Source organism: Babylonia areolata, chromosome 6, assembly GCF_041734735.1.
Source record: "Babylonia areolata isolate BAREFJ2019XMU chromosome 6, ASM4173473v1, whole genome shotgun sequence".
Classification (NCBI taxonomy): domain Eukaryota; kingdom Metazoa; phylum Mollusca; class Gastropoda; order Neogastropoda; family Buccinidae; genus Babylonia; species Babylonia areolata.
Genome location: NC_134881.1, coordinates 35,684,887 through 35,712,684, shown reverse-complemented (window position 1 = coordinate 35,712,684; position 27,798 = coordinate 35,684,887). Strand labels below are relative to the sequence as shown.

Below are 27,798 nucleotides of genomic sequence, written 5' to 3'. Positions count from 1 at the left end.
GCAACCTACTTGTCAAGCACCAATTTTGTGTTGAAAGAGTTTCTGCATTCTGGCTGAACATGAAATTCAGTCAAAGCCCAACTGGGGGTGCTGCTGTCCTAGATGTTTTTCTGCTAGAACTTTTGAAGTTTAGTTTGATACTGGTTCAGCTGAGGAGGTCTGGAACATGCACCTGGGTGGGCTCCTTGTGGGACAACAGCCTTGATAGTGTCTCCTGTGCTGAACAACGTGAATGCAATCCTCACATAACTGGGATCACATGCCTGGAAGACTTTACTTTCAGACTTTCCTTTGTCTCCGCAGACCTGTTCCCATCACCCACAGAAATCTGTCCGATTATCACTGTCTCCACCCTGCTTGAATAAAAGGAGGATCCGGCCTTTGTAAGGCATGAACCTCTAGAGGAGGGGAAAGACCAGAGCTGAGTGCCTGTTTGACAGTTCAGTAACAGAAGTAGATAATATGCGCAAATCTTGGGTTGACAGAAGACTCAACTGTTTAAAACTGGAGTTGAAACCATTGCCTGAGATCAAAGTGACAAGGACCTGGAAAGGATGTAACTTGAAAATTAAAGCTAAACAAAGTTAGCATTGTAAGACTGATCATGCAGCCCAGCCCTGGTCACTGTACAGGCCGGACCCCAAAGGCGGGGTAACGCTGAAGCTCCAGTTTCATCTGCTGCTGAAATGAAGCAGATTGGGTTTGCAAACCTCAGTTCACAGCAAATTCCATCCAATCCTTTGTGAGGAAGATGTGGCAGCTGCAGAAGTATTTCTGATCTGCAGACATCTCATTTTCCACAATAGCAAAATGGGTAAACAATTATGTACCGACGGGATACCTAATAGCTGGTGCTTTCTACACTTGAGTCACAGTATAGTCTGTGTAATCAAGAAGGTTAAATCCACCCATTAGTACCAAAGGTTACAAGGCAACAACACACAAAGTTCATAACCAGCGACCTGCAAGAAACATGTTTGTATACAAGTGTATATAACACTGTTTTAGATAGCTGGTTCAAGTTGTAGAACAGAATTCATCACAGAATTCATATAATGGGATGGCATAAAGCCTGGGGTGGTTACACCAGGAATTTCAAACTAATTTATTCTCCCCCCCCCCCACCTCCCCCCCCACTCCATTTTTCATGCCATTTCACTCTGCTCATCCTTGGCACATTCACCACCACCACACTAAAGACATTCTGCAACTGCGGTGTCAGCAGTCCAGAGAACTATCAATGTTAGATCACCGTAAGGCCACCCAAAGGAGACCCTGCCCTGCTGCTCAGTCATTCAATGGAGCACACTGCCATTCATTATACGCCAGACATTACCTAGATTACAGAAATTACAAAAAGTTTAGTCACAGAGCCAGACTGAGCCCCTCCTGAAAAAGAGCAATACATCCTTTCAGTGTCAGTCAAGACACACAGGAAAGTGAAGGTGGAAATTGTACTGAGATCACCAAGAGAAAAAGATATCAAATTCCACAACTGTCTTGCTTTTTTTGTGTCTGTATTTATTTTTGTGATGGTTGAGAATGGACAAAAATGCTGCCGGGTGATCCGTTTAGACTTGAGACATTGATACTGAGCTGTATTCCCAAATTTAAACGGAAAAGCTCCTCCACAGTGAGGATCTCTGTCATGTGTATAGGAGACATCTCACCTGAAAAATATGTGTGCCTGGAGACAGCAAGGCTCAGAGTCTACATCCCGACGGAGGACCTTGAAACTACCTGGACACTTTCTAATGTTAACTCCAAATTTTCTTTCGAATCAATCAATATATAGAGGCCTATCTTCCAAGTACAATGTTTTTTTACTTCCTGGATTACACCACTTACATTTTTTTCTTTAAACAAAACATTCAGCTTCTGATGACTTCAATAATACCCATTCATCTTTCTCTCAGAGAAAACTCAATCCAGGAAGAGAAGGTGAACACTACAGCGATGCCAAATAAACCAAGCACTGACCAATACTCGTACACAATTCTAAGCAAGCTTACAGCACAAGTTCAGAACAGGGAACACAAATCAAATGCCACCTACACATCAGTTTTTTACAAATACAAGAACCTTTGTTCACTGTCATTCCATCAGAACCATGGATGATCAAGGGGACTTGTGTACCAGGAGATCTGTGCACAACTCGGTCACCAGTAGCCTGGCACAGGTTGTGACTGTGGCAGCGTATGGCTTTCATTTCATTACTTACATAAATGTATTTGTATATTCTTCACCACTTACATATATTTGTAAGCTGTTGATCACTAGCATGTAGTTGTAAACTAATCACCACTTACAGATATTTGTATCTTGTCCATCACTTATATACATGTATTTGTATACATATATTGTTCATCACAAACATATAAATTGTTCATTACTTACATCATATCTGCATTTGTAAATTGGTTCAGTTCTGTCCAGCTGGCAATGCATTTTACAGAATCAGTGAAAACAAAGATTTGTTAGTCCAGTATATAATTCAGGGAAGGCTAATGGGTGAGGAGTGGAGCAGTACAGAACAGCATGATGACTGAATTTGTTCATCTCATACAGACAGTCCCCCAATGACTGAATTTATTCATCACATACAGACAGCCCCCACTCCAATAACACGGAAACAAGCTCTAAATCCAGATATGAGCACAATACTACCATCATCACAGTTCCCACATGAAAAAAAAAAAAGAAAGAAAGAAGCAAATCACATGAAATGAGCGAGGGAGACCAGTGATAACGTTTTGCATTCTACTTTCCAAAGCGATAAGGTGTATGTCTCTGCCCTGTGTGTATAACTGTGTTCCTCCTCAATTCAGAATACACTGCTTCCCTCTGTCCATTCTGCTGCTCATGTCCCCTCTGACAGTTTTCTCTCCTTCACACCGCCATCCCATGTCAACACATCACACTGATAAACAAATCTTTTCTTTTTTTTTTAAAACCAATCCTACTTATTATACACATTTTGACTTTGCGTGCTCATATTAGTATAATCTCTGTACACAAAAAGTGCTAACATCATCATACATCATCATAACATGAACAAAACTTGTTGCAGAACACAGACTCAGTTTTGTTTTGTTAAAAAAAAAAAAAAAAAAAAGAAAAAAGTGAAACACTGGACAAAATAAATGTTGATGAATATCAAGAAGTAAAGATGCCACCAGTGCATACTGAACTAAAAAAAGAAACCAATGGACCGTGAAGCAGGTGAACCTTTTCCCACATCAGCTATGAGACTGGTAGTGTTTGTATGTAGGTTCACATACATCAGCTTCTCATCTGTTCCATATGAAAGAGACCTCTGGTTTGCAGCACAGATTCACATCTACTTTGTTCCACGTTGCTCCAGCCCACCAAGCGCAGGTCTTAATCTCAAAACTTCATCTGCATGCTTTCCTTGAAGGATTTTGCTCATGAACTATGAATACAGTCGTTCAGTTCACAGACTCAGGTGTCATCCTGCTTTTACCGACAAACAGAGCCCACTTGTGAAGAGCGTGACACTAACACAGGATGACAATTGAACACAAGTCTGCAGCAATGAAGACATCAGAACCTATCGAAAACACATCAGTCCTGCTGCGTCTTTTGGATAGTCCTCTCTGAAAGACTGGGTGGCTGAAGTGCTGGTGCCTGACACCACACGTTGTCCCTGGCCCGACATCAAGAAGATGGTTTGGAGACATCGGAGGTGTGACGTTTGAGCTGGGCTCCAGACAAGATGGGCTGGCGATTGGGACCAGGGCTGGGGGACCGGGAACGAATACTGCTGCGAGGGTTACCCTGCGACTCCTGGAAAAACACATTTGACAGTTGTTATGTGACAGTGTTTCACCAAGTGTTGGAGTGTAATGCAAAATGGGAATTTTTTTGTGTTACTGCTGTGCAATGTTGGAGACATAATCCTTTGCAGATACAGGTGTTATGTTTTGACATGTTGGAATGCAGCAGGAGATATTTTGAAACCAAAAAGCTAAATGTGTCATGACAAAGTACCAGAACCTTTCTCTGGGTCACATGGCACAACAGCTCCTCTCCCAACAATACTCATCCACATGATGCAAGTGCCCCAGACCACAAACAAAGAAACCTGCCCAGACTAACACTTACATGTAAGACAGAACAAGTGCTGACATCACACACTGAAAATCACACAGACCACTGTCACTACAAGCTCTTCTTCACTTCACTTAGGCCTTTCACCCCTTCGGCGGTATGGGCCATCAACAAGTGACCTCCAAAGTCCCAAATCCTGTGCCTTTGCATCTATCTGGCTTCAGATTAGGCCCATCTTCTTGGTGTGTGCCAGGTGTTTCTCAGTCACCCCCGGGCTTGTCTGGTGATGCTGGACGATGCTGGTTTTTGTAGTGTGTGCCTGGCCCATTCCCACCTCCTTCAATTTCGCTTTAAACTGGCAGTTGTTTTGTCTTCTTCCACAGGACAATGTTGTATCTGCAAGCTCTGCCAGTACATTTCCTTCCCTGCAGGGATGATCACCATGTGAACTTGTCACCACTGTCCACCAGATAAGACTCAGTGTGTGCTGTATTGTATTACAGTTTGTCACAACAGATTTCTCTGTGTGAAATTGGGGCTGCTCTCTCTGTTGGTGCAGTGCAGTGCCATCTATTTTTTCTGTACTTGTTTTCCTGTCACAATGGCTTTTTCTATAGATTTTTGCCAGGGATAAAAACCTTTTGTTGCAGTTGGGTTCTTTTTGGTTCACAAAGTGCATGCTTGACAGGGGACCTTTATCTTCCCATCCTAATGACCAGCGTTCAAACTTCCACTAAGTTCTGGTGGATGGGGAGAAAATACTGGTGAGTGTGAGAAATGAACCTGTGCGCTCAGATTCTCTCAGTTCCCAGGTGGACGTGTTACCTCCAGGCCACCACTCCATGTACCGTGGACTGTCAATGCCAGTGGGGGCCGGGTCATTCTGTCTTTACAGGCCACGCTTCACTGTCGCACACTGGTACAGTAATTTGAACACCCCCCCCCCCCCCACCCCCACACACACACCCTAAAAAAAAATTCAATATGAAATTAATGAAGGGGGGAAAAAAAAAAAGAAACAAAGATTAAACCTGCACTCTTCCAGTTCATAACGACAAGTCAAGACATGCCCACAGTGATGTATTTTATCCATGTCCCCCTACACTGACATTTGTTATGAATTGCACCACACACACAAAAATCATACATTATGCACTAGTGGTTTATGGCACCAGTACACTTCCATACTAAAAAAAGGCTTACATTGTTAGTGGTTCTGAACACATGTACATCACTGCATGTATTGCAACGTACGTATGTACAGGTATTCAACACACATGTACATGTATTGTAACATACACATGTACTGTAATGCTTGCAAACATGGCATGTACCAACATCCACAGCGATAGGGAACATACAAAAATACACGTGGGTGTTTCTATTTTTGCAATCATATTAGTCTGTTTACATGCACAAAAGATAAGTAACATACACTACAGCACTATTTTTTATGCAGATGCATGTACACTACACTTTCACACACACACACAATTCTTAGTGTGCATTTTGAACGAAACGCTGACTGCATATGAAAGTGAAGAAAAGTTCAAAGATAGTATTATACCCATGGACACAGACCGAATATGGTTATAACACGAAACAGTACTACTTATGGACATAGAACAAATATGGTTATGACACAAAACAAAATAGTACTACTTATGGACATAGAACAAATATGGTTATAACACAAAACAGTATTACTCATGGGCACAGAATGAATATGGTTATAACACAAAACAAAACAGTACTACTTATCGACACAGAACGAATATGGTTATAACACAAAACAGTACTACTTATGGACACAGAATGAATATGGTTATAACACAAAACAGTAATACTTATGGGCAGAGAATGAATATGGTTGTAACACAAAACAGTACTACTTATGGACACAAGGAATATGGTTATAACACAAAACAGTACTACTTATGGACAGAGAATGAATATGGTTATAACACAAAACAGTACTACTTATGGACAGAGAATGAATATGGTTATGACACAAAACAGTACTACTTATGGACAGAGAATGAATATGGTTATAACACAAAACAAAACAGTACTACTTATGGACACAGAAGAAATATGGTTATAACACAAAACAGTACTACTTATGGACAGAGAATGAATATGGTTATGACACAAAACAGTACAACTTATGGACAGAGAATGAATATGGTTATAACACAAAACAAAACAGTACTACTTATGGACACAGAAGAAATATGGTTATAACACAAAACAGTACTACTTATGGACATAGAATGAATATGGTTATAACACAAAACAAAACAGTACTACTTATGGACACAGAAGAAATATGGTTATAACACAAAACAGTACTACTTATGGACATAGAATGAATATGGTTATAACACAAAACAAAACAGTACTACTTATGAACAGAGAATGAATATGGTTATAACACAAAACAAAACAGTACTACTTATGGACACAGAACAAATATGGTTATAACACAAAACAAAACAGTACTACTTATGGACAGAGAATGAATATGGTTATAACACAAAACAAAACAGTACTACTTATGGACACAGAACAAATATGGTTATAACACGAAACAAAACAGGGCACATGTTCAGCTGTGGGTTTTTTTTTTAATCTCTTCATGTTCATTTGTGTGTTTTATTGTCTCACCAGTGGAAGGCCTTATGGTCCAAATGTGCCATCCAACCATAAGGTAACAAAAATATTATCCATTTTTCAGTGTGTATTCTGCCCACTGTATGGTGATTGTAACATATGTAAGTAATTAAGCCAGCTACGAGCATGTCTTTATGAGCACTATGCATATATATGCTTCAGTTTTGAGATGTTGGTTTGATCTGAAATAATAATTAATAAAAAAAATATATATATACAGGCACTCCTGGTGAAAATATATATAAAAGAGAAAAGCCCAAATGGGTCTTGAGAAATATTGTCTTTTTTATTTGGAAAATTTACAGCATTTTAAATAGGAACTCACATGAAAATCTGTCAGGGGCATCAGAAAAAATTCCCTCCTATAAATGTTCGACAGAATAACTGTTCTATCAACATGGAAGTACAGCGGATATCTATTTCCGCTTCCATTGTACAAACTTTCCAACACCAAAAACTTTTAAAATACAACTCTCTCTCTCTCTCTCACTCATACACACACGCACACACAGAGAAACAATCTCTGAAGGTAAATGGACAAGTGAAACAAAACAGCAGTTGGTGAGATTCAAACGAAAAGTGATTCCACTGGCCCAGGGCATGAAAAGTGTTTCACAACAGTGATAGTTTCTCTGTGTAATAAAAGTGCAAAAAAAAAACAAAAAAACAACAACAACCCAACATTCTTCTTCTTCTTCTATGAGCAGGGTATTTGACTGTCACATCCAAAATATACATAACCAATTCTTTCCTCTTCTTCCTTTCCTTTCAAAGAGCACTACACCTCTGTATAAATGATTGTTGTCTTGTCCACACACGCTGACCAAAATGAGTGTCATTACAAGGATTAGTGGCAATAATTTCAAAACATACTGTACTGTTAAAAAAAAAGAAAAAAAGAAGCAAACTACTAACTGTAAATACAAACGATTTGGAAATAAGTGCCAAAATTGTTAGAGGTACGTAACAGTTTCAAAGGAATCTGATAAATTGCTAGGAAACGAAATGAAACAATCTCTAGAAGTTTAGAAAGAAGCTGATTTTTTTTTTTTTTTTTTTTTAATGAGATGATGACCTACACATTATCCTGAAAATCTTGAAAGCAAGAAGCTTTTCTTCAATGCTCTGATATAGTCTGCAGACACAAAGCTAAGACTATAACGGTATCCTAAAATGCCACCTCCACTCCAAAATTCCAACAGACAAATGCAAGTGCATAAGCCAGTATGGCTTGTGAAATGACAACACTTAAACATTTGCTGATTTTAAGAGCTCTTCAAACCTTTCATTATTTTTTCAGACTTCAAAGCACTTCTCAAATCATTACTTCATATTGTATATGTAAAAAAAAAAAAAACTTATATTCACAACACTCTTCACAACTTTTTTCTCACTTAAATCATGCCAACTATACAGTAAATATCCACTGTGTCTGTAACACACTAAAAAATATATGTAAATATGTCTGGTGCCACAGGCAGCACAGATATTCCTGTGCCCAACCCTTTTAAAACGGGATCGGGTAGGGAATGGGGCAGATCTTGCCATCTACACACCACAAACTCTTCAAACTGCCTGTGACCCCACTCCCCCCCAAATGCCAGCTGTTTGGTATATCAGTGATGTAAGGGATGTATCGTATCAATGAATATACCATGGCATCATGGAAAAAAAAGTTACTTAAAACATATTCCAATTTCTCTTTACAGGTGTTCTTCATATTAATGCTCTTAACACAAAATTCACATTGTATTGAACAGCCGAGGATGGAAAAAAACAAAACCCAAAAAACCCCCCCCACACACACAAGTGCTGACAAACAGCCCTATCATTGACAAAATTATATTACAGGAAAACACCAAACTGAAACCCGTCAGTATCGACTCGAGTCCACTAAACTCCTTCAAAGGAGAGAGCCTTGTTAGGCCTGACAATTCTTGTGGTCCATGTTCCACATGAATTTCACAGAACTAGGAAATAATGAACTGGGTAATAACCTCTCTGGATCAAGTGAGGCAACATACATGATCAGCTCAACAAAAGTAACTAATGGCATTACCCAACAAATCAAAACGAGAATAAAAACAACGACAAAGCGTTCAGAGACTAAATATGCAAACCAAGAGTTGTCTAGCCGCACGCTTGCTCAACTACAGTGATGTGAATTACTTCAGTGCACGCTTGCACAGGGAGAAAAAAACCCACCAGCAGTGTCTACTGAAGCCAAGTTATTAAGACTGAAACCAAGCCAAGGCATGTGAGTGCACAAACACACAAGGTACCTGATGTGAGCTAAGGTTTGAGTGAAGACCCCTAGAGACAAATCAGAGACAGAGAAACACGCCAACTGATTAGACGGTGACCCACCAAACACATCAACATGCAAAACACATCCATCAGTCGATAATTCACATCTGACAAAAAACAACTACAAACAAACTTATTGTATTATATCATATTGTATTGTGTTGTTCTACACTGTACTGTACTGTACTGTGCTGTATTGTATTGTATTGCACTGCATTGCATTGTGTTGCGTTGTATTGCATAACTTTTTGTCACAACAAATTTTTGCTGAAATTTAAGCTGCTATTCCTGGGAAGAGTGCATTGCCACAGTAAAGAAAAAAAAATTGTCTGACAGTCTGTTTTATTATCAAAGTATTTTTTTCCTGCAGAATTTTTCCAGGAACGACACTTCCGTTGCCATGTTTTTTTGTTTTTTTTTCATGTGTTACGTGTTTGCTGCACACAGGACCTCGGTTTGTCGTCTTATTTGAATGATCAGCACCAAGACCACTACTCAAGGTCTAATGGAGGGGAGAAGGGGGTCAGTTGGTAAAATCCCGGTCTGTACATTAGGCTTGGACCCATGGATACTTGATTCCTAGCCATGCACATTACCACTAAGCCACCGCTCCAGGCATGCTGGCACTGGCTACCTCTGCAGCCTGAAAAGCAATTGTCTTAAAGCTGGAAGAAACCTCAACCACTTCCCTATCACCCTGTTCAAGTTTGCTGGACTTGTATAAAATAAGGGCTTTTTGTAACCTGAGGATGCACTGTACAACGATCTCAAGAAATATTCCATTAAACTTTACGACTATTTTCATCTCTGACACGGTCCTATAGATATATAGACTTCTCTCCAATGTCATGATTAATCATAGCTTTTAAATGAAACAATGTTTCATTAATTTCTTTCATATGCATTAAAACAAATTTGATGAGCATTTAATGATCAACCCACAAGAAATTTAAACTAACTACAGGTTCATCAGCAACATTTTTGTTTTCTAAGTATTTTCTATTATAATGTCATCCTCCTGTACCACAACCAGTTAAGACACAACACAGATACAACACAGAGGTTTCCCAGTGGCTTGTCATGGGAACCGAACATAAGACATGCAACTGACCTGAGGATTGGTGACCTCCTCCCTCTGCGAGCTGCCCCCTCCCCCACTGGCCGTGTCCTGCAAAGAAAACAATTTCCATTTCTCAAGAAGACGTAACTGCCTTCAAATCCATCATACGCTACACCACATCCACCAGGCAGATACCTGACCAGCAGCATAACCCATCATGCTAGTCTGACCTTTGGAGCATGCATATATATTTGTGTAACTTTAGCATAAACTATATGCATGAATATATATATTTGTGTACCTATTAGAGCGGATAATTTTGCCAGAGGACAACCCTTTTGTTGACACGGATTCTTTTTCAAAGCGCCAAGTGCGCGCTGCACACAGGACCTCAGTTTATCATCAGCTCATCTGAACGACCAGAGGCTCAATGTGATTTTCCACTCAAACTTGCGAGGAAGGGTGAGACCAGGATTTGAACCAAGCCCACCACAAGCAATCTACTGGCAGATAAGCACCTCAGCCATTCTGCCGCCTTCCTCCTTCAAGAAACCAGCATCACTCACATACTTGACATTTTACTACACTGGTACATTCCTAACATTTCCAAGCTGGTTTTTTTTTTCTTTTCTTTCTTTCTTTTTTTTTCTTTCTTTCTTTTTTGCCTGCTGCCCCATCATCTGCACTATCTCAGATGCATCCTTACCCCGCAAAACTCACACAGCTGAGATTTTCAAACTATTAAAAGTCTGGTTAAAATCTAGTTTATATCAGTGAGAAGAGTAAGTAAATAAGAAAGTAATCATACATGCATTCACAGCATAGGCCCTTCTTCTGTGCACTTGGGGAAAAAGAGACAATGAAAACATTTTTTTCAATTTAAACTACTGGTCAATGTTGTATAAATGTTTAAAATAACAACAACAAAAACATGTAGAGAACCCCCACACTCCTAAAACAAACAAACAAACAAACAAAAAAAAGGGAAAGAAATAACAACAAAAAACACAGGCATATGTATATCTTTCCTGTCAATGAATACAGAAAAGAAAAGAAACCAGCATTTCCATGAATGACAGCAACACCCCCCCCCCACCCCGAAAGAAAAAAACAAACCATTCCATCAAAAAAGGAATCAAACTCAAAGTTATCAGTCATGTCAGACCACAACCATCAGAACAGGAGAGATGGCAACAGCTGTCCCCAACTATCTGGCTAGAGTTTGAATAAAAGGGAGAGCGTCTTGCCCAAGTTACATCCCCACTCTCTCGACCAAGAGGACTGGAGGACACTGGGATGGTCCCCAAAGACCAGCTAGCCCTCAAGGCTGCAGCACTAAGAGCCAGTCAAACCCAAAATACAACCCCCCCCGATACCACTTTTTTTGCATTTAAAATCTTAACTGCCCCCCTCCCCCTTCTCCACTCCCCACCCTCTCACCTCTGGGGCGGGGCTGGGCTGGGATTCTGGGGGTCGCGAGGGCAGCACGGCGTGGCAGGAGGCGTTGCGTCGGAGGCCGCTGCCCCCCTTCTTCCCTCCCCCCTCCATGATGATGGGGCTGTGGGTGTGGCGCCCCGACACCTGGTCAGAGCTGTAGCCAGACGCTGATGCCGCTGTCAGTGGACGCTGGTCTGAGGGACTCCTGATCGAGGAGAAGAAAAAAGGTTTTTTGTGTGTGACTGTTGTTGTTTTCTTATCAACCCTATATGCATCTCTCTCTCTCTCGCAAAGAGAAGAGGAAAATCTTTTGCTGCCTGACAGTAGCATAACCCAGTGCTTAAGTCATGCCTTTAGTGTGTGTGTATATATTAGTATATCTACTGGAGTGGAATTCTTCTAAAGAAATTTGCCCGAGGACAACACTTTAACATGGGTTCTTTTTTGGTGCACCAAATGCATGCGGCAAACAGGACCTCAATTTCTCATCTCATCCAAATGACTAGACACTGTTGGATTTTCCAGTCAAACTCCGGAGAAAAAGCAGAAGCAACATTCAAACCCAAACCATATGGACACTGTCTTGGCAGTTGTACATCTTATCCATTCTGCTACTTTCCTCCTGTGCTTGAAAAACTGTTTTATCTTTTATTTTTTTAACCAACCCAAAATGTTTCTTTTTTCTCCCCCATCCCCATATAAAAGAAAAAAAAACAAAAAAAAAAACAACTTTAACTTTCAACTTTCCCCAACCAACCTGATCATATCTGATAATCTGAAGAGGATATTTGTTGTTGCTTTTGTTTTATACACCAGGTGTTTATTTCCCCCTCACCTTGATTGTTAATCATGAGAATTTTTTTTTCCAAGCCCCCCAAATGTTCATGTTTCCCTCCAAATATATTACTTTAACTGTTAACATTCCCCAACCAAAACTACCTTATTTGTTAATCTTACGGGGTTTAACTGTTAACTTGTCTAGTTTTCTCTTCCCCCCAAAAATCACCATTACTAATCAACTTTCCCCAATAAAAAAAACACTGTTGACCTTTAAAAACTTTTAAATTTTTTTTATAAGACCCTAAATATCTACTTTTCCTTCCCGAAATATCACCTTAACAGTTGACTTTACCCAACCAAAACTACCTTAATTGCAACTTCAGATTTTTGGGGGTTTACTTTTTTAACACCATGAATGTTTCTTTTTCCATCCCAACGAATTATCTTAACCGTTAACCTTTCCCAACCAAAACTACCTCATTTGGTAATTTTAAGAGTTTTATTATTCATTTATTTTTTTTAATATCCTAAATGTTCATTTTTCCCTTCAAAAAATGACCTTAAGTATTAACTTTCCCCAATCAAAACTACCTGAATTGTTAATCTGAAGAGAGCTTCTCTTCTTTTTTACTTTTCCTCTACCCCCCAAAAAAAGGCGGTCTGTGGTCTGACCTGCGATGTCGGTGGTGGTGGCGTGCCTTGTTGTCATCAGAGTGACTGCCGGAGGAACTGTCGCTGGCCACAGGGGGCGCTTTTGGTGGCAGGTGACTGCCGGGGTCAGAGGAGATGTCGTTGTCCGACTCGCTGACATGCCGGGTTCTTCGGTGGGGTTCCTCCTCGCTGGAGCGTTTGCGCAGCCGGTGGCTCTCTGCCATTTTGGACACCGTCATGTTGAGTTTGTTGAGGATGTCTGACGTGTACAGCTTCCTCTCTCCCTCCACGCACATCAAGTCATGCTCCGACCCCACTGAGCGGGTTCGACTGCGCGTGGAATGGGAGCGCCCCGACTCTTCGTGACTGTCGGGCTGAGAGTCCGAGACTGGGGGAGACTGTTTGCGTGAGCGATTGCCGTACTGGGGCGACACCTTCTCCTCCCCTTCTTTCCCTCCCGACACGGTGCTGGAGGAAGGGGACTTCCGGAAACGCTGGATCAGATTTTCTGCATTTGTCTTTCGTCGGGAAAGCTCTGCCAGAGGACTGTCGGGCTCCCGATGCTCCGTGGAGGCCAGTGGGGGACCGTCAAAGATCATGGGACTGCTGGGGCGACTGCCGGTGGTGCGTTGGCGGGCGTCCAGAACCGGCGTGTTGCTCCGCTCTTTGTCACGGCCCCCTCCACCACCATCCTCCTCCCCCCTCCCCACCTCGTCCATTGAGGTAGGGGTGGTGAGGTCCCTGCTGCGCGTGCGGCGATGGGTGTGCTTCACTCTGGCCCCGTCCTCACCGGGGGGCGTTTCCGGCTGCCCGCTGCTAGATGGGGTCCTGTCAGGGGAACTTCTGTCTTTGTGAGAACTGGCTCCGCTGCTCTCCGCATTGAAGTCTTTGCTGCGTTTCCTCTGGTGCCCCTTCACATAGCCCCCACCACCAGCTTCTGCAGAGCCTGGACTGTCGGCAGGGAAGCGTGGAGGGGGCGTGGTGAGGTTGCGCAGGTAGGACTTGGCTTTGTCCACGTCAAATGTCTCAGACAGCACTACGGGGATCTCTGAGGCAGCGTCCTCCATGCCAGCAGACGGAGCCCTGGGCTCCCCATCCTGGCTGCCAGGACTGCTGCGATCCCCGCCCTTCCTCTCCAGAGATGGGGACGGAGACTTGAAGCTGAGATCCCTGGCCGGGGACCCGGCACGGCGCTGGCGAACCACATCAGGTTGCGTCAGCACCGCGCCCGGCTGCATCAGCTCTTTGGTGGGCGTGGAGCGGGCAGGGGGTGGGGGAGGGGTGGAGCGTGAGGAGGGAGGGGTGGAGCGTGTGGGGGGGCCCCCCCGCTGGGTGTCCTCCCCTGGCCTGCTGGGCGTGGTGGAGGGGGTGGAGTCAGACTGCAGCGACGACAGCTCGCTCTGCTCCTTGCTGGAGTTGCGCCGGTGTCTGTGCAGCTTGGCCTGCAGGGGGATCCCCGCCGCCTCCTCTTGCTGCTGACGGTGGGGAGTTGTCCGCCCCTCCCTCTGCCCTCCTCCACCACCACCACCACTCTCCCTGTCCCTCCCCTCCTCAACCTGTACGCTGGTTTTAGCCGCTGTTGCTGCCGTCGTCTTTTTGTCTGATCGAGGCGACCTCGCTTTGCGAGACTTGCGCCCTTCCCGTTTGTTGCGCAGCCTGCGCTTGTCGGTGACGTCAGAGGAGTCGTGGTCCTTGTCACTGTCTGGAAGCACATCACTGTCGCTGCTGTCTGACAGCCGCTGCTGTCGCTCACTGCCCCGGGCCAGGCGGGCAATCACAATGTTGCTTTCGTAGGATTCCCCAACGCCCGACACTGCTCGGATGTAGAACCTGAATAAATGAACCATCCATCTTTCATAGATATGTATCATCACTTAATTATCTCTCTCTCTCTTCTCTCTCTCTCTCTCTATATATATATATAGACACACACACACACACACAAACCTTTGGAATGGGCATCAAATTATTAGACGTCAAATCACATCACATTGCTAATACTTTAACCCAGATGACTGCAAAGGGGCCATTTCTGGGCTGAGTACCTACCTGTCAGTTCTTAAAACCAATCAAAGAAAAAAAAAGGTTTTAAAGATCAATTAAAATACTGCTTGAAATTTCTATAACAAAAAAAAAAAAAGAAACATATTTTTTTAAGGTTAAACTAGACAGATCGGAGGTACTTTCTTCACATATAAAGATACCAACATCTCTCCTTTCATTCTCAAAGTCTCTCCAGTTCTTCATGCCAAAAGAAACAAGCAGCGAACTCACTTGTAGGTAGCGGATGGGCAGAGGCCACATACCAGAGCCATCGTCTTCTGGTTACTCACTGTCCCTTTGGGTTGGTCATCGATGTAGACACAGTAACCTGAGATCACACACACACACACACACGCACACACACACATGTACATAAGTTACCCTAACAGTGCAATACATATCTATGGGCTAACATAAAAAAAACCCCAAAACAACCCCTCACCTCGCACCCCCCACCTCTCCGACAACCTGTACTACATAAGATCAAGACAAATAAGGGTCCAAGTTCAATCCCACATGACGCAAAACAAACCAAATATTACCATGGTACTAAAACCCCAGCCAAACACACAGGGAACATTTCAAGCCTGGATACTCCTCAGTTCTTAAAACAAGTCAGAGACCCATACAGCATGGAAAAGTCAATCAAAATAACATTAACTCACTCTGGACGATGGAACGCTACAGCATTCCTGACGTAAGGTAGCGTTCAGGATGAAACGCTATAGCGGTTTCAACAATTAAAAATTTTCCCCCCGTTTTCCTCATGGGATAGCATAACAATCGCAGCTACACCGGGCATTGCGAACATGTCAAGGGTTGAATGGAAAGTTTCTTCATGAGATTCTGTAACAACACGCTCCACAGCGAGCCAGCGAGTTGAGGGACCCCACATGATAAGCTAATCTGCATACATATCGAAAATGATGTCGCAGGTGATACAAGTGGAAATTTTTGGAGAAAAATAGATCATGACAGCGGCTTTTACCGCTGCTGAAGTGACTGAAATGCTTCATACTGAAAGTTTTGACATCGGCGAGGATGATGAAGATACTGAATAAAGTATCTGCAGTGAAGAAAGCTACTGGCATGTAGGTACTGATTGTGATTCAGCTTCTGATAGCAGTGAAGAGGGAGGGGGGTGGGCGTCACACAACGTGAGGAGAGGGGTCAGTGTGTCAGGTACAGTGAGTTTCATTCAGTTACTTGATGTTTTGTATTTTTTGTGATTTTTTTTCCAAACCCTAACAAATGGGTCGTCTGAAGGGAAAAGCAAGGGAGATAACTATTCGTCCAGAGTGAGTCAAAGAGACAATTCACAGCCACCTGTTCGGTCCACATGAAATTTGAATCCAACACAAGTCAAAGTGATCTGAGACAGCACAGTCCATTAGATGTCCCAGCTGATGTGACACTAACAGGTGATTCAATGTGCCCTCCTTCTCTCTGTCTTTCACAGAGAGATTATCATTATCATTATTATTACTCAATATTATCATCATTTTTCTTTTCTTTCTTTATTTATCGATTTATTTATTTACTATTTATTTCTATTTTCATTTTATGAGTTTTAATTCATCTATTTATTCATCTATTTATCTAGTCATTGACTTCATTATTTATCATCATTTTACTGTATATCATTTTTCCTCCAGGCCTGACTAAGCCCGCTGGTTTATGTTACTGGTTAGGCATCTGCTTACAAGATGTGGCGCAGCGTAAATGGATTTGTCCGAATGCAGTGTCGCTTCCATGAGAAACTGAGCTGATCTGAACTCTCTACCTGTCCTTTCCCTCAATATTGTGTGACAGTCTAAAAATAACCTGCTGCTGGAACATCTGTGGCTGGTCAAGATCGACCGCCTCCAGCTGGAAATCATTCCCCTTTCTATGGGTTAAATCAAGCTGCTGAAAAAGGAAAGGGGTGGGGGGGGGTTATTCTGGGCTAGCCTTTACCAGAATGGAAACCAATGGACAGGCTGCTCCACCAGGACTGATCAATTTTTCACATGACTATTAGTGGCATTTCTGTTGTTTTTTTTTTTTTAATTCTCTTCTTTTCCCTTCACATTTACCATGTTTGGCCTTCAGGTTTTCTTGAGCGATTAAGACACAGTGTAACAATCTCACAGCGAGTAAAAAATGAACCATGCACACACACACATAAAAGATCTCATTTTAACTCCTGACAGGGTAATCAATCTCCATGAAAATAAGTATCCAGTGAAGCGAAACAATAGCAAAAGAAAAAGATGTGCTACCTTTCGAGTTAGTCTGGGACAAAAACATAAAAAACCCAAACCCAAACAAAATGCAGTATTCAGTAAACACCACCCAAAACAAATTGAAACTAAAAAAACAAACAAAAAAAACCCCAACCAAACAAAAAAAGCCCCAAGACCCTCCCCCCAAAACTAGTGACGACAGACCAGTGACTGAAGACTTGGGATCTGAAGTGTGGTCCATGCTGAGGCGTGACGGTAACCAGTGCAGCAGCACCGACTGCTCACTCTTGTGCTGCAGGCCCAGCTTGCGCGGAGGGGTGGGGGCGCCGTGGTGCGGCACCTGCCGGAAGTACACCTCCTCTTCCTCTGACGGGTAGGGCGACAGGGAATGGGGGATGCTGCCTGGGAACAGAAAACAATCCTGTCATCAGTGTCAGCTGTATCTGTTGCTGACTGAAGGTAAACTTGTCAACAACTATGTATGTGTCAAGTGAAAATATGCGATGTCCACTACTACTATACTTGCTGACAGAAAATCAACTTGTGAGCATCAGCTGTATCTGTTGCTGAGAGAATGTAAACTTGTCAACAACTATGTAAGCCTTGACAGAAAATAACCATGTCAACAACTACTGTGCATGCTGACAGAAATAAACATGTCAACAAAGTAAACTTTGTCAACAGCAACTGTATATGTTGACAGAAAATAAAAATGTCAAGAACCATGGCTGTTGACACAGAATAAACATGTCAAGAACTACTTGTCAACACAGAATAAACATGTCAACAATTATTGTATTTGTTGACAGAAAATAAACATGTCAGCAACTATGTATGTGTTGAAAGAAAATGAACTTGACAGCAACTGCGTATGTGTTGACAGAAAATAAAATTGTCAACAACTACTGTACATGTTGATAAAAAAACATCAACAATTACTGTGTTTGTTGACAGAAAATAAACATATCAACAACTACTGTCCATGTCCACAGGGAATAAACATGTTGCTTCACAACTTACATCAACATCTTCTTCAAACGTAAAATGACATTAATCTCTTACACTGTTGTGTGAAATACAATAATTACAGACATTTTTGGATAAAAAAAGACTATACTGGACAAATGCCACACCAAGCCAGCTTATGTCAGAAAAAGAATGGCAGCCAAGGCTGGTGCAACATTGCTCTCTTTAATTATACATTTTAAAACAAAAAACTCAAACCTACCTCTCCCCCCCCCCCCCCCCCAAAAAAAAAAAACCCAACAAAAACAAAACAACCAAACTAACAAAAAAACCACAAAAAACAACAACAAAAACCCCCAACAAAATTACCCCCCCCCCAAAAAAAAAACAACAAGAACCAACAACAACAAAAAAACAACAACCAAAAAACAAACCCAAACTTTGACATTAAAGTAAACGTAACTGTGATTATGACCATCAGGTTTCTGACATTTCACATGTGGCACTGTGCAGTATGAACTGGACAGACAGTGACATCTGATCATTTTCGTGTGTCTTCTTTGTTTCAGTATCAAACAGTCCAATAAGCAAAGTACTTATAGATGTAAGTTTTTTTTTTTTTTTTTTTTCCCCCCCTTCTTTTTAATCTCAAAATCAGGAATGGCAAAATACTGAAGCATTAAGAAATCATCACACACAGACACATGTGCATGCACACGCATACACATACAAAATCAGCATATACACTCTGGCCACATTTCCCATATCCAGTTCATTATACTACCACCCTCCTTCCAACCCTCCCCTTCCCTGCAGCCCCTCCCTCCCTCCCTGCCCCCCTCCCCTATTCCCTGTGGCTTAGTGGATAGCGTCGTGGACTGACGGCTGGGAGGACATGTGGGTTCGAATCCCAGCGGAGGTGGGTTTTTCGGCCCGTGGCCGGCTCCTACCCAGAGTTGAGTGTGCTATGGGGCTTAAATGGGGAGACTGGGACCACACAGTCGAGTGTCATCCACTGCACAGATGCGTCTTTGGGTGTGTTGCTCTAATTACCTGACCAACACTGCAAGTGTCTGTATCTCTCGGGCCTGGTTAACGCCGGGATATCATTATTACAGGAAGCGTTGAGTACAGCCTTGTCACACAGTCCCCAAACCAAAATGGACCTCCATAGCAACATCGTCATTGTCATCCTCCCCCTCCTCCTTCATCATCATCAATATATACAAAACAAAATCTGTGGCCTTTCATGCCCTGCTCTCATGGTGACCTCAGTTTTGATACCTCTCCACTTCTGTGCTTGGGGTGAGTCCTGTCAATGTCTTCAGTGTCAGCAGATTCATGGGGGGCTGTTGTCTGGGGGACGTGGTGGCGGTCTCCACTCTGGGAGGGACGCTCATTCAGTCTGGTTCCGCAACTAAGCCATTATTGTTGTTAGTAGGGGGCTTAGCAGGTGGTGTCCTAAGTACGTTAAATCAGAACATGCACCACTGAACACCACCGAAGTGACTCGGCAGCAGTGCAGGGTCTCCTCTGGCGTGTGGCCTCCTGGCGACCTGACACTGATGGTTCCCTGTGGACTGCCGACACTCAAACTGTGACGGACGAATCCGGATGTGGACATGTATGGGGGAATCTAAATGAGCGGCGTGGGGGTAATGCTACTGAAATGGTGCAGATGATGGGGCAAGGAAAAAAAAAGCAAAAAAAAGCATCATTCTTAGAGAACAGATAAAATTGATGAACAACATGGGTCTTACAGACCATAAGGTTACACGACAATCAAACTGTTCACGTCAGGGGGGTGGGATGGAGTGGGTGTGGGTGTGGGTATGGGTATTGGATGAGGGAGACATGAAACACTCACTCCAGTGACAGGCGGACGTCTGATGCTCCATATGAGGGGAGAGGATGGGGCCCTCCTGGCACTCCAACACCCTCACTGTCTTCAGCTTGTCTGCACACGGAGAACATCCCCGTCATTTAACCCCAACGACGGGCGCAATAGCCGAGTGGTAAAAGCGTTGGACTTTCAATCTGAGGGTCCCAGGTTCGAATCACGGTGACGGTGCCTGGTGGGTAAAGGGTGGAGATTTTTACGATCTCCCAGGTCAACATATGTGCAGACCTGCTAGTGCCTGAACCCCCTTCGTGTGTAAACGCATGCAGAAGATCAAATACGCACGTTAAAGATCCTGTAATCCATGTCAGCGTTCGGTGGGTTATGGAAACAAAAACATACCCAGCATGCACACCCCCGAAAACGGAGCATGGCTGCCTACATGGCGGGGTAAAAACAGTCATGCACGTAAAAGCCCACTCGTGTACATGCGAGTGTACGTGGGAGTTGCAGCCCACGAAAGCAGAAGAAGAAGAAGAAGAACCCCAACAACCCTAACCCACAGATGTAGAATAAGGAAAGCATGTAGCATCAATAATAATAATAATAATAACGATGATAATAATGGACATTTCTAGAGCACTGTTTTCCAGAAATACCGCTCAAAGCGCTTTACATGTTCTTCCAACATTCATTCACACAATAATTAGTGTGTTCTGCGACTAAGCTATTACCGTTGACAGTGGGGGGCTTTGTAGGTGGTGTCAAAGCACATTACATCAGAACAGGGTGCTACTGAACACCACCAAATTGACTCAGCAGCAGTGCAGGGTCTCCTCTGGTGTGTGGCCTCCTGACGGCCTGACATTGATAGTTTCCTGTGGACTGCTGATGCTGGGATTACAACTACAACAGATGAACCAGGGTGTAGCTGTGTAGGGGGGACTCGGAATGAGCGGCGTGGGAGTAACACCACCAAAACAGTGCAGATGATGGGGCAGTGGAAAAAAAAAAAGAAAGAAAAAAAAAATCAGTGCTCACCTATGTCTGCGGTGGTGGGCAGGGAGTGTAACTCCACACTGTCCTGACGCAGGACGCGATCCGTCATGTCGTACAGCGTGTTTCGCAGTGCCGTCACCTGAAACAATTACAGCCACCCACTTTCAGTTCACTTTCAGTTTCAAGAATCTTACGGCATCAATGGTGAGGTGATTATGTCTGACTAGGCCTGACTAAGTGCGTTGGGTTACGCTGTTGGTTAGGCGTTTGCTTAGCAGATGTGGTGTGGCATATATGGACTTGTCCGAACGCAGTGACGCCTCCTTGAGTAACTGAACTGAACTGAACCGATTATGTGTGGATGCAGTGTGTGACTGGAAGAAGCAGATGTGTCAGAATGCGTATCAGTTTCAGTTTCAAGGAGGCGTTAAAGCTTGGTGACTGATCACAATTCCATCAGCAGGGTTTACCATCCCTGCACCACTTTACACTGGGAACAAACTCTCTAAAAAAAACAGTGTGACCTCACTCACAACACACACATACCTCTTCCTCCTCACCCTTTCATGAAAAAAAGCTATCAATATGTTTTTATTGTTTGACAACCCACAAGATTATACTGAAAACATGTAAGAAAATACTCTGCAAGCAAATTTTTGCAAAAAAAACCCACAAGAAGATGATCTAGACATGACCTATTATATGAGGGGGCTGGGGGCGTGGGGGTGACAATAAAGATTGAATCACTGCCATATCTTTTGTGGCTGCATCAACTTGATAAACATCTTCCTACCTTAACCCCCCTTTCCTTAAATGCCTATCCACACACACACACACCAATCTATTCCCTCTCACCCCCCAAACCCCTATCTCCCACCCCCCCACTTCTGCAACTTCCAGACTTTCTGCAATGACCCACCTGGTTCTGGAGGCTATGACAAGTGCGTTCCAGCTCGGCAGTGCGCTGCAAGTCACTGAGGTTGGAGCCGGTGCTGGCATTGGACTGTCCCAAGGTGGCAGAGCCTGTGGACAGCATGCTGTCCGCTGTCCCCGGTCGGCTGTTTGACGCCGGTCCCTGCACTTGGGCCTTGAGCTGTTGGACCTGTCGCATGACGCACAGCGTTGTGTTCCATTGTCAAAGAACCCAAGGCAACAAGAGAGTTGACCCTGGCAAAGTTTGTGCTGATCCACTCTAACATACATGTATTTGCATGTGCATGACTTGAATCTTGACTGAATGACACAGGAAACGAATGATGAGCGCCTAAAGCCAGCTGTCAGTCAGATCTACCCAGGTAGGCATCCTGTTAAGCAAATGACTCTGGGTTTGTAAAATGCTTAAAGGATGGTCTCTTGACTTAAGACATGTGGTCTACAAATAAATATCTATGATAACAATAACAATAATATTGTATTGTGTTGTACTGCATTGCACAGCATCATATTGTAATGTATTACTTCTTGTCACAGCAAATTTCTCTGTGAAATTCTGCTGCTTTCCCTGGGGAGAGTGTGTCACCAAAGTGCAGCACTGTCCACACACACACACACATATATATATATATATATGTTTGGGTTTTTTGTTTGTTCTTTTTTCCCCTCTTTTTTCTGCCTACAAGTGTATTCATTTTGAATTGAAGTAGGTTTTCTAAAGAATCTTGCCAGGGACAACCCTTTTTTTGTGCATGCATTTACATCTACAAACACCACCATGAAAGCACATCTCCCCCTCACCTCCCCCACCAGTTACCCCCCTCACACCAAACAAATAAAGAAGGAAGACTGATGCTCACTTCCTGGTAAAGAAGGCGAATGGCTTCCATCTGTAACGTGCGTAGTCGTTTCTCTTCATCGTACAGTTTCTTGTGCCTGTCAGAAAATTACACACATGCGATTTTATTCACACTTGTAATGGTAAACAGTTCGCTTGGTGTTGATAATGACTGGTATGCTTCCGTCAAGTTAAATTCTCACTCTAAGCACATATTTGCTGTCAGATTTCAAAAGTGTCTATGCATGCTTCCTTAGTATAAACACAACATATCTGTTACACATGCAGGTTTTTTCCCCCCCACTAACTGCTAACACTTTCGTTTCTCCTATGAGTTTGGGGGCTGCTACTCCTGCATATTTTTCGTAGTTTTTAAGGTTAAAAAAAAAAAGTAACAGATCCCATTAGCATTCTAAGGCCACAGAGGCAGTGGATTCAGCTGTGTCTAGGGCTCGGCAAAGGAAGGAAAGGCATGGCCCAATCCTCTTATTTCACCACTTAGTTTAACCTTCCCCAGACCAAAGACAGGTACCCATTCACATCTGGATGTAGTGAGGAACATCTGAGTAAAGTGCCTTTCCCAAGGACACAACGCCATTCCTAAATGGGATATCAAACTCTAACGCCTGATTTGGCCACTGTGCCTCTCACAGACTTAATCCCACTATTCAGGCGGCCATACACCATTTTCAGATGCATAGCATGTTACATAGCTGTGTTTCCATGTACCATCAGATTACTTACATAGATCCTGGTATCTTTAAAACAGTATTTGATCATCTCCAGTCTTCAGCACTCTCAAAATGTTCTCACTAAATTTGCTGACATCTCTCTAATAACATCCCCTTCCTGGTGCTACTCCCTCTGCTTATATTTTTTGCATTTTTACATGAAATAAAAACTTATCTTTACACAGAAAGTAATCCTATCTTCCTGGTTCTATTTCTGTACTCATGCCTTGTCAAATCAAACTACACTTACAATGAGAAATTTCACAAATGGGTTACTTTCCTTTTTTTTCTCTCTTGGTATGTGGTCAAATCTTTCTCTCGGTCATGTTTTGAAAAGTCCCATGTAAGCTTCATTGACGTAGATCTTTCTAAACCTAAACGCTAACAAATCTGTCACAAGTAAGCTTCATCACTGTTCAACTTTCTAAACATAATAAAAAGAACGACAATGTGCCACACTTAGCAGACCCGTGCGCACCCACATATGTGCACACACTGACACAAAAGTGCAAATGCACACACACACACACACAAAGCAGCTTTACGTTTCAAAGAGCCCAGTGTCCCCACCCCCCACCCCAACCTGTCGAGGTCTGCGCGCAGCAGGACAATGTGGTCCTCAGCCCGGCGGGCGCGGATCTCTTTGCGGATGGACACGACCTCCAGGCTGTGTTCCCGTGCCCAGTATCCCCGCCACACCGCCTGGATGACTGAGGCCGCCCTGTGGCCTGCACACACACACACCACAATACCACAGTATTCAACTACTATTTCAACAGCGACTACTAACAACAATGTGAATTTACAGAGTGCCTATTCTCCAAAAAGGGCTTTAGGTACTTGACAAAAATGGGTAAACACACACAATATAGCTGCAGGGGAAGATAAGCAGCAGGCATAATACTACACCTTGTGGAACACAAACTGCTTCCACTGCCGTGCTTCTGAAGCTGCTCTCTGCTTACAGTGTACACATTTAACTCATTCTATACTGCCCTTCCTTCATTATACTCTCTGTACTGGCCGTCTGTTTATGTTACAAGAAAAATATCTGAAAAAATAATGCAAGCACATACAGCTGTGAAATTTTGTGTCAATACAAAGAATAGAATGGACTAACATTTGGCACAGATTCAAAGCACTCACTTTATTATTAACTGATTTATCATATTTTGAAAAAAACAGACAAACATGTTTTTCACAACTGACATGAAGGGAATGGGTTTTCCACATATAATAGAAATTTTACAAATGTAACCATAGACACTTCCTAATTGTAGCAACTGAATGGGCAAATGCGTATCCACAGTGTATATCCACTATAGAATCAGCTTGCATTCGACTTTGAGCCACAGTATTTGCCCAAGTTGACAGAGACGCCATCTTGTGGAGTGAGCGAGCGAGAAGGCAGGAGTTGGGTGACTGTACACTCACATGTATTGTACTCAAACAAAGGCATCTCAGCCACAATAAAAGTACAGGTGCACTTTGCCCTAGTGCTATTCGGGGCTCAAACAGGGAATGACGATCTCTGACACCCGCCCAGCATTTAGTCACAGGTTTGAATAAGTACCGAGCGATGTTCTGTTTGTTTACAAATATTATCACTTTGTCGTAGGCTCATGTAACCTTTTACAGAATTATTTAAAAGTCTTGAAAAAAAACACCAAAAAACCACACCTAAGAATCATGTGCTTGATCTCAGATGCTGAGAAGAACACAGATAAGGGGAAGAAGAAAAAATCCTGGATGTATCCACTCTCAGAGCAAAGAGAACCAGAAATTAGTCTATGACTTGATGACTGTTCCAATGTAAGTTCTCACCTCTACTGGGATCTGGCTTGTTCACGAAAACATTTCTTTAGTTTAATCGGACTTATCAAAAAAAGAAAAAAAGAAAAACAAGACGGGTACAATAGCTGAGTGGTTAAAGCATTGGACTTTCAATCTGAGGGTCCCAGGTTTGAATCTCAGTAATGGCACCTAGTGGGTAAAGGGTGGAGATTTTTCTGATCTCCCAGGTCAATGTATGTGCAGATCTGCATGTGTCTGAACCCCCTTCATGTGTAAACGCAAGCAGAAGATCAAATACGCACTTTAAAGATCCTGTAATCCATGTCAGCATTCGGTGGGTTATGGAAACAAGAACATACCCAGCATGCACACCCTCGAAAATGGAGTATGGCTGCCTACATGGCAGGGTAAAAATGGTTATACACATAAAAGCCCACTCGTGTACATACGAGTGAACATGGGAGTTCCAGCCCACAAATGTAGAAGAAGAAAAAACCAAAAAAATTTTTTTAAAAGAGGGAGAGAGAGCAAGAGAAAGAGAGAGAGAGAGAGAGAGAGAGAGAGAGAGAGAGAGAGAGAGAAAACAAAACAAAGTAAAACAAAAAAACCCTTCCTGACAATAAACATTGTTATTGATCCTCTGTGTCTTGAACTGCTCAACAGTATCGAACAGGATCACACGGAAAACAAACAGAAATGTTCTTTTCACAGACTGAACTGGCTCCCTCCGCTTCAAAGAAAAAAACAACAAAAACACCACCACCACCAACCTGTACGATCTGTTACTGTACCTCACCTCCTTCTCCATAATCCGTCAGCACGGCGTCACTAGCTGGGCGGGACTGGAACCCAGAGTCTGTGCTTAGCTGTAGGCCCGGGGCCGGACGGTCCCTGTGCTGGTTCAGCCTCTCCGCATTCTGCTGGCACTTGAGCATCTTGCTCAGCTCGATCCGAGTCTGGCGGTTCGAGTCCAACGCCTTCACCCTACTGCGACCCGCTTTGGTCACCTGCTGCTGCTGCTGCTGTTGTTGTTGCTGGGTGGAGATGTGGGAGGAGGCTGGCCCTGAGGGGGGAGGCGTGTGCCGAGCGGTCTGCTGGTGATGGCGGGAGCTGCGTTTGAAGTCGGCCACCCGGTGGATCAAGCTGACTGCAGCAGGGGGGACAACCACCACTGTGTCGCCGCTCTCCGCCGGAGGGGCACTATCACCACCACCACCTCCTCCGGGGGTCGGGGAGGGGGAGGGGGAGGGAGCAGCAGGGTGAGGGGAGGAGGAGGAGGAGGAGGAGGAGGGGGGTTGGTGGTGGTGGTGGGGGTGGGAGGCGTCCAGACTCATGTCGTCATAGTCGTGGCAGTGGGCGGTGGGGGGACGGTCGGCCCGCGGGGTGTGGGCCCGGGGCTCGGCATCCGAGGCCTGAGGCGCGACAGACACAGGGAAGTTGGTCCTCAGCTTCCCCTTCACGATCTCCTGGTTCAGGGGCCGGATCACTCGCCTCTCCTTCAATTCGTACTTTGTCTCCGGGCTCGATTTTGTCGTTGTTGTCGGTGGTGGCGGACGCACGCTGGTCCTGGGACTTGACACGGACGAAGCTGTGGTGGGACTGGAAGACACGGAAGACAGCGGAGGAGCGGAGGAGGAGGGTGGCTGGGTGGAGGTTGGATGTGGTAAGCTGATGGACAGTCTGGCCTGAAGCTGCAGCAGACTGGGGCTGAGGCAGGTGGTGGTGTGGACTGGGGAGGGGGAGGCAGGGGTGGGGGTGTTTCCTCCACCAACCGGCAGGTACACCGACTCTGACTCTAGCTGGCTGTGGTTGCTCCGAGCGTCGCAATCTGGAATCAAGCCAGACTGCGGGGGTAAGTTTAGAAATCGATGGCTGCAAAACATAACTGAACAGCATGGTCGTGGAGAAAAACCTGTGCGGGTAAAAAAAACCCTCATTTTTATATCTTTCCTCCCTTAAAGCCCAGCCCACCGCACAGGGAAAAGTTCATTTTCAGTTTCAGTTTCAAGGTGTCAGAGTGTGCAGACAGATCCATTTACACCACACCACACATGCTGTATATAAAAAAAAGAAAAGAAAAAAGAAAGCAACAGCAGATGCCCGATCTTCACATTCACCCAGCTCATTGATCGGGTCTTGAGAGGCTATCATAGGTTTCTGTGAAACATCAACATAGACATGATAAATTTGCAATTGGAATGAACTTCCTCTTTCGCTTCGTCAAGTCTCCACACTCAGCTCTTTCAAGTCTGGCCTTAAAACCCACCTCTTCCCAAAATAGCCTCCCTTCCCTGCCTCTTCCTTGTCTTTAGTTTCTCCAGTTTTAGAGTTATGCGTGCGTGAGAATGACTGGTGCGAAAGCGCTTAGATTTGTCTATGCACAAGATTCAGCGCTATATAAGTACCATTATTATTATCATTATTATTATAAATAAAATATACAAAACAAA

The 27,798-nt window shown here is 43.7% G+C and overlaps 1 protein-coding gene across 1 annotated transcript in view; it reads right to left on the bottom strand.

The window, feature by feature from the left end:
- Positions 1-3,099: 3,099 nt before the first annotated feature.
- LOC143283507 (uncharacterized) overlaps positions 3,100-27,798 on the bottom strand; it is a 151,940-nt gene continuing 127,241 nt past the window's right edge. Inside the window, exons 13-24 of the mRNA XM_076589751.1 lie at positions 26,145-27,176; positions 24,138-24,282; positions 22,846-22,921; positions 21,972-22,154; positions 21,095-21,191; positions 20,081-20,170; positions 17,452-17,649; positions 15,254-15,350; positions 13,001-14,809; positions 11,552-11,753; positions 10,163-10,219; positions 3,100-3,807 (exon numbers count right to left, since the gene is read on the bottom strand). Of these exons, the coding sequence (XP_076445866.1) occupies positions 3,679-3,807; positions 10,163-10,219; positions 11,552-11,753; positions 13,001-14,809; positions 15,254-15,350; positions 17,452-17,649; positions 20,081-20,170; positions 21,095-21,191; positions 21,972-22,154; positions 22,846-22,921; positions 24,138-24,282; positions 26,145-27,176 (4,115 nt within the window). The 3' untranslated portion in view covers positions 3,100-3,678. The remainder of the gene's footprint in view (positions 3,808-10,162; positions 10,220-11,551; positions 11,754-13,000; positions 14,810-15,253; positions 15,351-17,451; positions 17,650-20,080; positions 20,171-21,094; positions 21,192-21,971; positions 22,155-22,845; positions 22,922-24,137; positions 24,283-26,144; positions 27,177-27,798) is intronic.